Source organism: Chaetomium tenue (assembly GCF_020726465.1).
Source record: "Chaetomium tenue strain MPI-SDFR-AT-0079 chromosome Unknown F5144scaffold_7, whole genome shotgun sequence".
Classification (NCBI taxonomy): domain Eukaryota; kingdom Fungi; phylum Ascomycota; class Sordariomycetes; order Sordariales; family Chaetomiaceae; genus Chaetomium; species Chaetomium tenue.
In genome coordinates, this window is record NW_027117335.1 from 602,034 (window position 1) to 614,626 (window position 12,593).

General features: G+C 55.1%; 4 protein-coding genes across 4 annotated transcripts; 2 read left to right on the plus strand and 2 right to left on the minus strand.

The window, feature by feature from the left end:
- The first annotated feature begins 401 nt into the window (after positions 1-401).
- F5144DRAFT_585456 (uncharacterized protein) lies at positions 402-1,037 on the plus strand. The gene has a single exon (XM_066789695.1). The coding sequence runs from the start codon at positions 461-463 to the stop codon at positions 686-688; it is 228 nt and encodes a 75-aa protein (XP_066638667.1). The 5' UTR covers positions 402-460; the 3' UTR covers positions 689-1,037.
- Positions 1,038-3,411: 2,374 nt separating this feature from the next.
- F5144DRAFT_585459 (uncharacterized protein) lies at positions 3,412-4,947 on the minus strand. Its single transcript, XM_066789696.1, has one exon. The coding sequence runs from the start codon at positions 4,529-4,531 to the stop codon at positions 3,800-3,802; it is 732 nt and encodes a 243-aa protein (XP_066638668.1). The 5' UTR covers positions 4,532-4,947; the 3' UTR covers positions 3,412-3,799.
- A 1,431-nt stretch (positions 4,948-6,378) lies between these two features.
- On the minus strand, positions 6,379-7,705 carry F5144DRAFT_585461 (uncharacterized protein). The gene is made up of 4 exons (XM_066789697.1): positions 7,359-7,705; positions 6,853-6,904; positions 6,617-6,800; positions 6,379-6,553 (listed from the first exon to the last, which is right to left on the minus strand). The coding sequence occupies exons 1-4, from the start codon at positions 7,483-7,485 to the stop codon at positions 6,413-6,415; spliced, it is 504 nt and encodes a 167-aa protein (XP_066638669.1). The 5' UTR covers positions 7,486-7,705; the 3' UTR covers positions 6,379-6,412.
- A 2,330-nt stretch (positions 7,706-10,035) lies between these two features.
- On the plus strand, positions 10,036-12,003 carry F5144DRAFT_540942 (Homogentisate 1,2-dioxygenase). The gene is made up of 2 exons (XM_066787152.1): positions 10,036-10,375; positions 10,488-12,003. Exons 1-2 carry the CDS (start codon positions 10,308-10,310, stop codon positions 11,809-11,811), a joined length of 1,392 nt encoding a protein of 463 aa, XP_066638670.1. The 5' UTR covers positions 10,036-10,307; the 3' UTR covers positions 11,812-12,003.
- The last annotated feature ends 590 nt before the right edge of the window (positions 12,004-12,593 follow it).

Consider the following 12,593-nt stretch of genomic DNA (forward strand, 5'->3'; position numbering starts at 1 on the left):
TGAAGTTAACCAAATATCATTCCTTGGCTTTTTCCGTTCCTCATAATGCGTCCCTCATAACCAACCATCATCATCGTGACCATGTCCCAAAACGCCCCAAGATGAATGCAACAGGGAAGATAAACCAAAAAAACATGGAGAGGGAACCAGAAACAACCCGCAGACAAATGCACCACAACACATCCGAGCAGCCCCCCAACCCCCAGAACAAAAGAATCCCAAAAGAATCCCCCTCAAAAAAAAAAACCATCACTCCCTCACCCAAAACCCCTCCCCATCATAAAACTCCCCCACCACCACCACCCCCTTCTCACCCAAACCCGACCCCGACCCCGACCCAAAACCCACCCCCTCCATCACCACCGCCCCCTTCACCGACCCCCTCCTCCCACCCTTCCCAACCCCCACAGCAGTAAACAACCTTGACGACGCCATCGCCCGCAGCGCCACGCCCAGCACCATGAGTGCCTCGACCCCGAGCAGGCCCATCCAGATGTGGTTGAGCAGCTGGTTCTCGTCTTGGGCGGAGAGGCGGGCGGAGAGGCGGGAGGCGAGGTTGATGTCGAGGATCATGGTTGTTGTGGGGGATTGTGTTGTGGTGGTGTGGTGGTGGTTTTGGGGAGGGGAGTTGTGGGGGTGGTTTTTGAGATGGGGGGTTGGTGGTTGGTGGTTGGTGGTGGTTTGGTGATGGGGGTTGGGGTGGTGTTTTGAGACGGCGGGAGAGGGAGTTGAGGTCGGAGATTTAGGACTCGGGGGGGGTGGGCTGTTGATGGTTGTGGCTTTTGCTAGGTGCTCGCTGCTCTCCGGGAGACTTGGAAACGGTGGGTGAGGGTGAGGGTGATGGCGGCGGGGCGGTGAGGGCTCAAATCGTGGAGCATCCAATGGGTGGGGGATGCGGATGCCGCTACTCTGGCTCGGGCTAGCTGCTCGTACGGCGTCGTTGTGGTCTGGGCAAGCGCAGCAATGTGATGGAGCTGGCAATTTCCCGTTAGCCAAATCGTGGGTATGAAGCTTTGACTTGGGTGTAATCCCGCTCACTTGAGTGTTCGAGGATGTTGAGTAAGATAGGGGAAGGTCGGGAGGTGGGATGCGTTGGCGCCGGGGTGGCCGGGGTTTAGTAACCCCTGCGCAAAATGCACAAGCAAGGACTCTGGATGCGGTGAGGCCTAAGAGTGGAGGGTAGGATGTCCACACACCGCCATTAGGGCGATAGAGCGAGAGTGCGAACCCTCTGATGATTGATCGATGTCTGGTGTGGTAGTAGAATTGAAAGGCACGGTGACAACAGCCCCCTGCAATTTTACAAAGCTTGTTTAGGTATCGAGTCAGATCTTAGCGACGCATCGGTGCCAGTACCTCTCTCTTGGAAGGCATTTGTGAAATCTGGACTTGCCATGGGGAGGGCTGGTTTATCTCAACCTGCGCAGCCTTTGTCCTTGTGCCGGCCCAGTTGAGGCCAACATGGCCATTTACCCGATTTGGGTTTAAGAGTTAATATGGGTGCCACCCGTGACAAGCCTCGGACTGCAGAGTCACTTTTGGAGCCGAAAACTTTGGCTTGGCATGAAAGCCGAGGGTATTGATGGATCATCTTCACGGATCTCTTCGTGGCCCTCACTGGTCCCTTGGAACATCCGACTCTTCCTGTGGCCCATGACGAGATCCCTTGATGTGAGGAGACCCACGGCGCTTTTCTCATCTTGTAATGACAACATGTACCGGCCATCGCAGCATGTTGATTCAGCCAGACCAAGGAAGACAATTTAAAACCGGTCATCTACATCCCGTGGCGTACCAGCTGCAGGAAGCCTCTCATTCCCCCATATCCTAGAATAACCAGGCGTATCTCGTCTCCTTTGTTCCCGACGTTGCCACAAAGGAGAGCGCAGTGATTAGGTAGGTACCTGGGTACACGTAGGTAGGTAGCTTGTGACTATTCACGATTGTCTCAACTTCAAGTCACCGGCCATGGACAGGAGTAAGTGGAGATACCTTAAGTACCAAATTGGACAGTACAATCACTATTAATTAAGAAACCCTCCCCGCCGTGTCTGATTTACCCGTGCCCAACTTCCCATCAGCATTATGATGATGTCTTAGGGCTCTAGGCTCGGGGACATCATGGATGCCCGGGCATCCTCGTCAAGATTGAACTCACAAAGGCACGTACAAAAATAGCTGGAGTTCTTTTTCCTCATAGCTCAATGCAGTCTTGCTTCCGGGGCTCTGATACTATTGTTGCCGCCAATCAAAAGCACCGCGCAACAGTTCCCCATGTTTTCTTTGTTTTCGCCGGAGGTTAAAGATCGGCCTCTCAAACCCCGTTACTTTCACGAGGTAGGGAGTTTTTGAAAATATCTATCAACACTCTACTTTCGCGTCACTCAGCCCGTACCCTGCCCAAGGCCAACCTTGCCATGTCGACCAAGCCATCGACCCGTCGCCGGACGCCGTCTCCGCCCCCCCCAGACACGCCTGACACGCCTGACACGCCTGACACGCCCGACACGCCCGACTTCCGTCCCAACACCGGTGATCCAATCGATAAAATAATTTCGATTTGGTGGTTCGTTGTTACCTACTCGCTTTGGCAGTTGACCTATGAAATGGTCCTGCTATCTGCGGAAGTTCTACCTGTCTTGGTTCGGGCGCTGGGCCCGCTCTATTCGGTCTTGTCCCTGCTGGGGGTCTTGTATCTCACTTTGAGACTGGTTTGGGCCGTGTACCAGGACTTCCTAGCGCTGAGGAGAACGAAAGTGGTGGGGGGGGCTCTGGCGCTGCTCATGTTCTGGTGCGTATTCCTCCTGTGGTTTACCATAGTCGATAGGCCTTGCGTCGCATGTGCTCTTCTGGGAGACTTCTTCCACTATATTTCTACCTATCAGTGCCTCCCAACATCTCTCAGGGCCTTCCTGCAGACTCTCGCGCGCCGGCTCTGGAAACTGCACAGCGCCCCCTCTCGGGTGGCTCGTTGGCTCAGCAGCCCCTCCAAACCGCTAGGGCGCCTCGGCCGGGTCTGCCGGTGGTCTTCAATTGCCTACGCCGCATGGCTGGGCTTCACCTATACCACCTTGTTCGTCTATCACCACCGCCGGGACGCACTATCGACTGTGGTTTGTGCTACGCCTTACGTTGCCCCCCTACTCGTGCTATGCCAGCCGCTGGGGTTGCCGACCCCCGACCTCCTGGCTGGGATAACGCAGACCCGAGGGGAGCTTGCTGGTGCCATGGGGCAGGTCGGCCAGGGCTACAGCCTTGTGCCTCAGATGTCGGATCCTCAAATCTCAACAGCCCTAGTTGCTTTCGGTTCCTACGTTGAAACTAGCCAACTACCAGAGGAGGATAAACTCGAACTAGGAAAGGCCTTGGGTTCTCTGCGAGAAGATACAGATACTACAGCCCAGTACGTCCCCAGTCATCACCCCATCTACACACCACTTCCACTAACACGTTATATTCCAGGCTATTTGCGAGCTTCACGAAGTCCATTAATAATACCGTCGGTGTCATAAGGACGCGGGACAGATCCGCCATCACTGTGCTCGATAGAGTTTCGCAAGAGACCCAAGTCCAAGTCAAACCACAAGAGGCGGCTGCGACAGTTCTAGATCGTGTACTAGCGGCTATACACCCGTTGGCGGGACTGACGCCGGACATATCGCCCGGGCTGGAAGTAAAGTGGCTGATCCAAAACACCGAGGACCACTTTGCGAAACGAATCGACTGGCTACTCCGTAAAGCGGATGCTCTCTTGACCACCCTCCGTAACATCCATGCCAACCTCGACCAGATTAAAACCTTAACCAGCTCTATCGAGGGGCTTGGCAGCACCTCCACGGACACCGTCCTCCAAGACCTGTGGGTCTTCGTCGTGGGAAAAGAAACCGGGGCGGAGCTCAAGGGGCACAAGAAGCTGCTGGGGGAGATCCCTCTGTTCTACGACGCCACAGATGCTGTGGTGCGAGATATCCAAAGCTCGCTCCTTCAAGTCAAGGCCGAGATGAAATCCCTCGCTTCGTTGCCACACATAGGGGGGGACATTCTCCTCGAGGTATGCCCACCTCACCTCGTCGCAACCACGCTGCGGAGGTCGGCGGAGGTGCTGGAGGCGAGCACGCAGGAGTTTGAAGGGAAGAGTGCTAGGGTTGCTGAGATTATTGCGAAGCAGAAGAAGGGAGTGGCTTAGGGGGGTTTCGATGTTTGGAACTGGAACCTGGAGGAGTGTACTGTGTGTCCTGGATTCTGTTGGGGGAGAAGAGGGTGCTAAGGGATGTGACCGGGAGTTTGGGGTTCGACTTTCCCGTCTCCTCGAGGTGTGTCCGGCAGGCCTTTGAGTTATCAGATAAGATGTAACGAAGTTGAATTTGGCCAGGCAAGGCCCGCTGTCCCACGCCAGAAAAGACTTGGCACGCTCTTGGCGGCTGGAAACACCCGTGTGGGTTCTCACGTGAGACCTGGAAAACATCTTTTGTGTACGAAGCACGGCTTCAAAAGTGAATGAGAACTTGAGGTGGCGCCAAGCTAGGCCCATGCCAGCGTGCGGAATGCTTGCGTAAGGCTGTTCGTGCTGTAAAAGGTTCGCAGTCGGGTGGAAGGTTGGCCACAGTGGCTGCAGTGGCTGCTGGTGCAGCGGGGCCAGTGGGTGCAAGCGGCCCTGTCAGCCTAAACCCAAGGAAGGACGGGGCGAGGTCTGGGCTTCGCGCTGTCACTCTTGAAACGGTGATTTAACCCGACCTTAAGTTGAGGGGATCATGCACTTTTTACTTGCAAATCAGATCCACCAGCTTGAGGTACTAGCGGTCGGTTGGTACTTAGGTACCAAGTCTACTAACATGCAGTCTCCAAGGCTCCACAGAAGGCTACCGGCGTTGTTACTGTAATTACCTACGGTATGTAAGGCGTCAGGCAACCTACATGTAGGCGACATTCTTGGTCCTTTCCAGGCAGCACCATTTTCGCACTCTGAGCAATGTTTGGACAATAACACCAGGTGACAAGAAAATCTTTCATAAAACCTGGGAGGGTCCGAGCGAAGCATGTGACCCGACCCCTTCGGCACGATTCCATGAGTTTCCATCCAGAAAATCCCAAGGGGGGCAGTTCGGCACGATTCCGTGAGATCCCTTGACTTTTAGTATTGCGATGGGCGCGCCCGTGACGGGCTCTTTGAGGTCGTCTCCCTAAGTCTCCATCCCGTTCGTCGCGGTCACGGGTATGATTCTTGACCTCACCATGATTAACGTCTGATTTGCTAAGTTGCTCCTGGGTCGTTTCTACCTAGTTGCTCATTTATGGGTTACTTGTTGAGGGAGTGCTCATCCTGCGGTAGCTCGTTGGCAGAAATGAGGAGGGCTTCCGCCGACACCATGAAAGGCTGATGGGCATTGCGAAGCGAAATTAGAGTACTAGGAGACTACCTTACCTACCTACCTAATATTAAGATAAATCAAATGTGATGTCGCTATCAGAAAAATCAAACATGTGAATCTGGCTGGGGCGCCGTGGGACGTCGGGTGTAAATAGCAACAGCAGCAGCAACGCAACAAGCGAGTCCAGAAACATAGGTAGCTAAGGATGGTGATTGCCTTAGCCATATTGTTAAGCAGCACCTACACCGTCAGGTTTACTCTCTACTTCGACCCAGGGCCCCTATTACACAGAAGGTCACCAACATAAGACACCCAAGAGACCGAGATCATCATGATGTGAAATATATATTATTATTATTATTCATACTCCGCTATGCCCTAGGGCGTGCCGGACCCTCTGCTATTTAGTGTACAGGAAAACCGTGCCCTCCCGGGCCGGGTGAAAAACCCCTACCAACAATCAAGGAACGATGCGTTCTGGTGAGTCTACGTATACAAAGAGAGGAGGCCTCCTGGCCTCCGAACGGGGGCGCTTCAGGCCGCCGTTTCCAGCTCGAGCCTCCTGGCCAAGCTGTACATCGGCAGCCTCCCCGAGTCCATCAGCCAGTCGAGGATCCTCCTCGCAAGCCGTGCAGTCGTGGGATTGATACCGTGTAGAACTGAGTAAAAGTCCCGTCGTGTCCGAATTCCAGTTCTCTCCCATCTTCGAGTCAACGGTGGGGCCAAACACCACACTACCAGGTGTTCGGCAGTCTCTCGTCCCTCGCCACACTCGCAGGCAGGCGTCAGAACCTCCGGGACTTCCCGTGTAAACAAGTAGTCCCGTAAGCCTATTGCTCCCGTCCGGATTTGAATGAGCAGTGAGCTTTTCGCCTTGCTGAGACCGTCATGCCTCCTTAGGGTTTCGTTCCGGAATAGCGTCTCCCGCTGATGGTCAAAGTCGTCCGCCGGCCTGGTGATTGCTCTGCCGTCCCGTTCCTTTAACCACCTGTGAAATATATATATAAACAACATCATATATTACTCTATTTTTTATTATGCTTCTACTCCTTGCCCTTCTTCTTCTTGCTGGTGGTCGGGGCCTGCCCGGCATCCTTCCGCAAATGCACAATTAACCGTGTCCACGACTCCTCCTTATCCCACTCAAAGCCCTTTAGGTAGGGCAGCTCGAGCTCGTCATCGGCCTACGCATGTCATATTAGCGCCGTGTGCATGCAAACTGCCAGAATCGTGGGCACTCCACTCACCTTCTTCCGGAACTGCTTGTGGATGGCATCAAGGGCGTCCTTGATGGTGACGCCCTTGAGGTTCCGGGCGGTGACCTCCAGGCCCAGCGGGAAGTGCAGGTCAATCTTCTTGACCGGGGGCGTCGTCAGGAGCTTCTTGAGCATGTCCTTCTCCTCTACTGTCGAGGGGGACTTGTTGATCTTCCTATGCGTGTGTAAGCCTGCCGGTGCACACCACATGTTTGAGTTGTACTTACCACCCTGTAGCCTGGGTCTCCTTCGCAATTTCCAGCTCAATGCCCTGTTCCTCTGTTCATAAGTTAGTGTTGTTCGAGTCAAACTTGCGATGTTATTTTTGCGTGACGCAACGGTCTGCTGTGGCACTAAGAGGCAGTAGTTGCGCAGAGGCGCAAGGTTCGAACCAGACTCCGACCGATGTTTTTCGGGAGCTTCCTGATAAAGAAATCCTTTGTTGGAGGGAAAAGAGGAGTAGGAGACTGATAGTGATTCGGATCTCGTCTGGTTGTGTCGATCTGGCGGATGTATGACAATACGAGGTGCAATTGCGATGTCGTTTTTGTGGCAATAATCCAAGAAAGCCAAACTCAAAAGGGGGGAAGAAATGAAGAAAAGATAAGTAAAAGAAAACCAAAAAGACAACCAAAAAAAAACCTAAAAGAAGAGGAAAAAAGAAAACAGAGCAAAATGGAGTAAATAAAAGAAACCGAGTCAAATGACAAGTAGATGTTGAGAATATATTTACCCAGATCCTTAATGTTCATGACGCCATTCGCCGAGGAGCTCGCCCGGCGGTGCTTGGTCTCCTTGACCTCCGGGGGGACGTCGAGGCCTTGGACGGCAGAGTCGACCTTGGTGAGTGGTTCAGACATGTTGGTTTCTAGAGCGGATTGGTTTCTAAGGCGGGCTTGACGGATCTTTGTGTGGGCAGTTTTGGGTGGGCAAAGTGAGAAGAAACTTGAGATGAGCGGGAGGGGGAAAAAGGGGGGGAGGCTCTCTATTTAAGCCACGCATGTCAGCGGTCCGAGCTCAAAGTGATTAGGAATTTGGGAGGAATTAGGATTAAGCGCCCCCTAAAGGTACCTACCAGGCAGAGGCAACAGCCAGCAATCGAGATCACTGCTTGCAATCAGACCGGGCGGGGTAATGCTGCCAGGACAATGATCACGTTGGCTTGTCCCACGGGATCGCGTGACAAGTACATGATGATGGAACGACATCCTAAACAAGGCAAGGTACCTGGCCCGAGCGTCTTGCAGGACACTAACAGCCTGGCCCACCTTGGAATCTGGGGTAATCCGGGGTACCGGGGCCATGCCCCACTCCTGTCATCCAGCACTTACACGTCATCCTGTAGTTCAAAAAGTTATCAATTGGAGCCAATGCTGCGTCGCAGCCGGTAGGGTCGAATCAATTTTTTCCCAATTGATCTCGGGAATTTCCTCAAGAGATGCAGAACTTCGAGAGTTAGGTAGGAACCTTGGGTGACAAATTGCCTGGTCGAGCCGGGGATGTCCCGCCCCTGCACAGCTAGTGGGGCAGAGGTGGGGTAATGCTCTGCTTCCAGGCTCGCACGACCTGTTATCGCCGGTGTGCTTTCGTACTGTGTAGGTACCTGGGGATAACATTATCGCCCAAATGTGTTAGGTGAGCAGGCCATTGCTTCCCGTTATCGGCTAGGTGTAAAAAAAAACAAAGAGAAACCCAAATTGATCAGAGAATGGTGAGATCAAGAGTCAGCCGTTCTGACTTTTCGCCTTCGTCGCAGCTGTGCAGCCGAGCCGGCCTCTGATTCCCTGGCACAAGAGACCAACGGCGGCTGTGTAACTCCAAGACAGAAGCGGGGAAGCTGCTCATCAGGGGCCGCGTATCATTCAAGCCCATTCGACAATTGGACCGTCGATCAACCGGGACACACGCCACACCTGCTCGAGAAGTGGCACTGTTTCCGTTTCATGCGGCAATCGCCCTGAATCAGATGCCCCGTCCCTGGCCACCAATCCCTCGAGTCCTTTGCTGTGGAAAGCATCTTAGACTTGTATCCTCGGCAGTCTTGTTGGGCCGGATTGTTTCCATAATTCTCGTGCCGCTGCCGATTTGGACCTTCTGCTTGCTGGCCTCCAGCTTATTTAAGGAACTCCGGAGGGTGACTGTCATGGCATCGAGAGGCGAGCAAGGCGGCCAGCTGGATGCACTCTAAGTTCAAGTGGTTCCGCTTAGCCTGGACATAGACTAACGCTAACAGGATGTCCTGCACGGCGGTCGACGCCGCTCTGAGAGGTTTGGAAGACCCGCCAGCCGCCTCGGCGTGTTCTCAGTCGTATACAATCACTTGTAGCCCTCTTCTTTCTTCAGACGGCCCCACAGCGTGTCGGAGATATCACGGGGGGGGAGAAGGGAATGCCCTAGTCGATGTGGTCCTTGGTGGTTTTGGGAAGCCTTTGAATGTCATCAATCTCTTGTGAGAGCTTGTCGACGTCCTCGGATGGTGTCTGATCGTTTGCGCAATGGTGATTCGGGTCGCCTCGATGTCATCCTCAATAGTGTCGCGGGCTTTGAAGCCGGTGGGCAGATATCGCCTCTAGAACGGAGCTTATAAACACCATTCTCTTACTGCGCCCGTCCGGCTTGATCCGCCCCTCGATGAAACGGAGCGCGCGTCTTTCGAAACCATGGAGGGCATCAACAACGTCGGTGAACTTCCATGATCGCGACCTGGGAGAGTGGCTTGGCACATTGGGGTCAAGTGTCGGTACCTCTAACTGACCAGGCGATGGGCACTGCTGCAGTGTTGTCAGTGTCGGGTCATTGGAGACTATCGGCCTGCGGCTGCGGTTTGCTCTTTCAAGAGTTGCAACACTTCCCCAATTTTGTATTTGTCCTCTAGTGCGCTGAACTTAACACGAACTTTCCGGTCAGGAATGATAGAACGATGGCGAAACAATTCATTCGTAACATTGTTGTCTTGCCCAGGGCGCCGCATGACCACGGCAACTCCTTCCTGGGGCCACGTAAGTTGACGCGTGGATATCACGATCGTAGACGGTAGGCCGGTGGGCGTGGTTACGAAGGGTTTCGCTGAAAGCCATTTGTGGTGTTTAGGTAGTGTTGCTGTTGGTGTGTGTGTGTGTGTGTGTGTGTGTGGGCGTGTGTCCAAAAGTCCCACTCTGCTTCGATAACAGATATTTCAAGATAATGATATCGGGCCATGCAACGTACCCAGGTTCAAAATTGCCAGAGGCGCATTCAGACGGTCCCATGTTTGTGATTCGGACTCGGGATCGGGAGTCGGGATCGGCCACGGCCCGAGTTGTTAGTGGGGTTCAGACAGTCCAACGAGCGGCCTTGGGATGGGCGGCGCATACAACCGGCTACATTCGGCCTTTACAATGGCCTCCCCTCCCGCCCAATGTGCGGAATTGGCAAGCTCGGGAAAGCTCCCAGTTGCAAAACCGAGCGCGATGACGGCACATGCAATCGGAGGTGCGACCAAACTGGTAGGATGGATCCCTTATTATTCTACTCCCCTCTGTGGCCCCCATGTTTCCGATTGCTTTCGTGATTCTCTACTTTAACGTCGTCGAGCCGGCCCAACCACCACTAAAAGGCTAAATAAACCCAAACCAGCAACACAAACACAAACAACAACGACAACGACGACCACGACGACTCTCCGCTTGGAGCCACCGTCGCAATGCCCGTCACAAAGTTCGACCTCGAAGAAAAGTACCAATACCAAAATGGCTTCGACTCCTACTTCGAGTACGCCTCCCCCCCAGCCAACCCAACCTCCCCCCCCCCCAAGCCAGTCCCCATCCCCCCTCCCCCCACCAACCACCACCACCACCACTAACCACCCCCACCCCCCTCCCAGAACCGAAGCCGTCCCCGGCGCCCTCCCCCTCGGCCACAACTCCCCCCAACAACCCCCCCTAGGGCTCTACGCCGAAAAGCTCTCCGGCACGGCCTTCACCGCGCCGCGCCACGAAAACAAACAATCCTGGCTCTACCGCATCCTGCCCGCCTGCGCCCACCCGCCCTTCGTCCCCGCCCCTGCCCCGAACGAGTCTCTCGGCCTCGGCGGGGCGCCCTTCCGCAACATGCACTACATCCCCAACCAGCTGCGGTGGGACCCCTTTGACCATGATCCGGAGGCGGACTTTGTCGGGGGGTTGCATCTGGTGGCGGGGGCGGGGGACCCGGCGCTGAAGCAGGGGTGTGCGATGTATGTGTATGCGGCGGGGCGGTCGATGGGGGAGAGGGAGGTGTTTTATTCGGCGGATGGCGAGGTGTTGGTGGTGCCGCAGGAGGGGGTGTTGGATGTGCGGACGGAGATGGGGTGCTTGTTGGTCAGGCCGATGGAGATTTGTGTGATTCCGCGCGGGGTGCGGTATCAGGTGCGGTTGGTGGGGGGTGTTGCGGCGAGGGGGTATGTGTTGGAGTTGTTTCAGGGCCGGTTTGTGCTGCCAGAGTTGGGGCCCATTGGGTCGAATGGGTTGGCGAATGCGCGGGATTTTCAGGCGCCTGTGGCGAGCTTTGATGAGGATGCGGAGTTTGGGGCTACGGCGTCGGATGGGAAGCATGAGTTTGTGGTCACGGCTAAGTTCAACAACGCGCTGTACCGCACCGTGCAGCGGCATACGCCCTTTGATGTCGTCGCCTGGCATGGGAACTACTACCCGTACAAGTACGACCTGGGCCGGTTCAACACGATCGGGTCTATCTCGTTCGACCACCCGGACCCGAGCATCTTCACGGTGCTGTCGGCGCCGTCGGACCACGTGGGCACCTCCGTGGCGGACTTTGTCATCTTCCCGCCGCGCTGGCTGGTCGGTGAGGATACCTTCCGCCCGCCCTGGTACCACCGCAACACCATGAGCGAGTTCATGGGCCTGATCCGCGGCGGGTATGATGCTAAGAAGGGGGGCAGCGGTGGGTTTGTGCCCGGGGGCGCGAGCCTGCATAATGTCATGAGTGGCCATGGGCCGGATGCGGAGAGCTATGAGGGTGCTCGCAACGCTGTGCTGCAGCCGGCCAAAGTTGGTGAGGGGAGCTGTGCGTTTATGTTTGAGAGCTGTCTGATGATGGGGGTGTCGGACTGGGGGCTGAAGACGTGCCAGAAGGTGCAGGCCGAGTATTCGGATCATAGCTGGGGTGGAGTCAAGGTGCACTGGAAGAAGAAGACTGAGGGCGCGTAATGGGGGTGGAAGAGTGCTAGTTGGGGCGTGCCATGTCCAATTCTGAAGCGGCGTTTACCTCTCGACATCGTTGATGTATGTACTAGACAGTTCTGCCCTTACCTATCCCCCAGATGCCAGCAGCGGTTTGTTATCAACATCACAGGTAGCCAGTATATGGTTCAACATTATGGTATTTTGCTCCACAACTCACCCCGACATTGCCATGCTATATTGGTATCTCGCGACCGTTCCCCCTGAAAAACTCCAGTATTATCATGCCCAGCTTGGCCAAGCGTGCAACCCGCCCCCTTCCTGCCATGCAATATGCTCAACACAAATGCAAGGACGCCGACGCTAGTTTGCTTCCAACACCGCTGATATGCTCCAAGCCCCCTCCCGTTTCCTTGTGCCCGTCTTATTTATCGATGATATTATGCAAAAATGACCCCTTGCGGCGCAACCTTTAAGTCCTTGTAGAATATCGGAAGTCGTGCGCGTCATGCCGTGAGTTGGTTGGTTGTTGATGTCGCGGCGCGGGGACGGCTTCGTCTGCAACCCGGGAGTTGGCTGTGTAGAGTGTCTAGCCGAGGCCGCGACCGGCTTTGCAGCCTGTGCTGCCGAATCCCAACAGGCGTCTGGTGAGAAACGGTCCCCCCGGGATGGTATCCACGCTCCTGAAAAGCAAACCCCCGCCGAGAAGCACGCCGGCAACGCTACGCGGCTAGCACGGCGTAGCAGCACTGTCGTGGGGACCTGCCCCCTCGAACAGGCCCTCGGCCCCTGGTAGTCCAGCCGGCTAC

Bases quoted from the DNA above. Each gene is read 5' to 3' on its own strand.
- F5144DRAFT_585456 (XM_066789695.1), top strand. From the start codon at position 461: ATGAGTGCCTCGACCCCGAGCAGGCCCATCCAGATGTGGTTGAGCAGC.
- F5144DRAFT_585459 (XM_066789696.1), bottom strand. From the start codon at position 4,531: ATGGGCCTAGCTTGGCGCCACCTCAAGTTCTCATTCACTTTTGAAGCC.
- F5144DRAFT_585461 (XM_066789697.1), bottom strand. From the start codon at position 7,485: ATGTCTGAACCACTCACCAAGGTCGACTCTGCCGTCCAAGGCCTCGAC. The intron at 6,905-7,358 runs GTAAATATATTC...ACTTATGAACAG, and splicing joins CATGAACATTAAGGATCTGG to AGGAACAGGGCATTGAGCTG. The intron at 6,554-6,616 runs GTGAGTGGAGTG...TGACATGCGTAG, and splicing joins ACAAGCAGTTCCGGAAGAAG to GCCGATGACGAGCTCGAGCT.
- F5144DRAFT_540942 (XM_066787152.1), top strand. From the start codon at position 10,308: ATGCCCGTCACAAAGTTCGACCTCGAAGAAAAGTACCAATACCAAAAT. The intron at 10,376-10,487 runs GTACGCCTCCCC...CCCCCCTCCCAG, and splicing joins GGCTTCGACTCCTACTTCGA to AACCGAAGCCGTCCCCGGCG.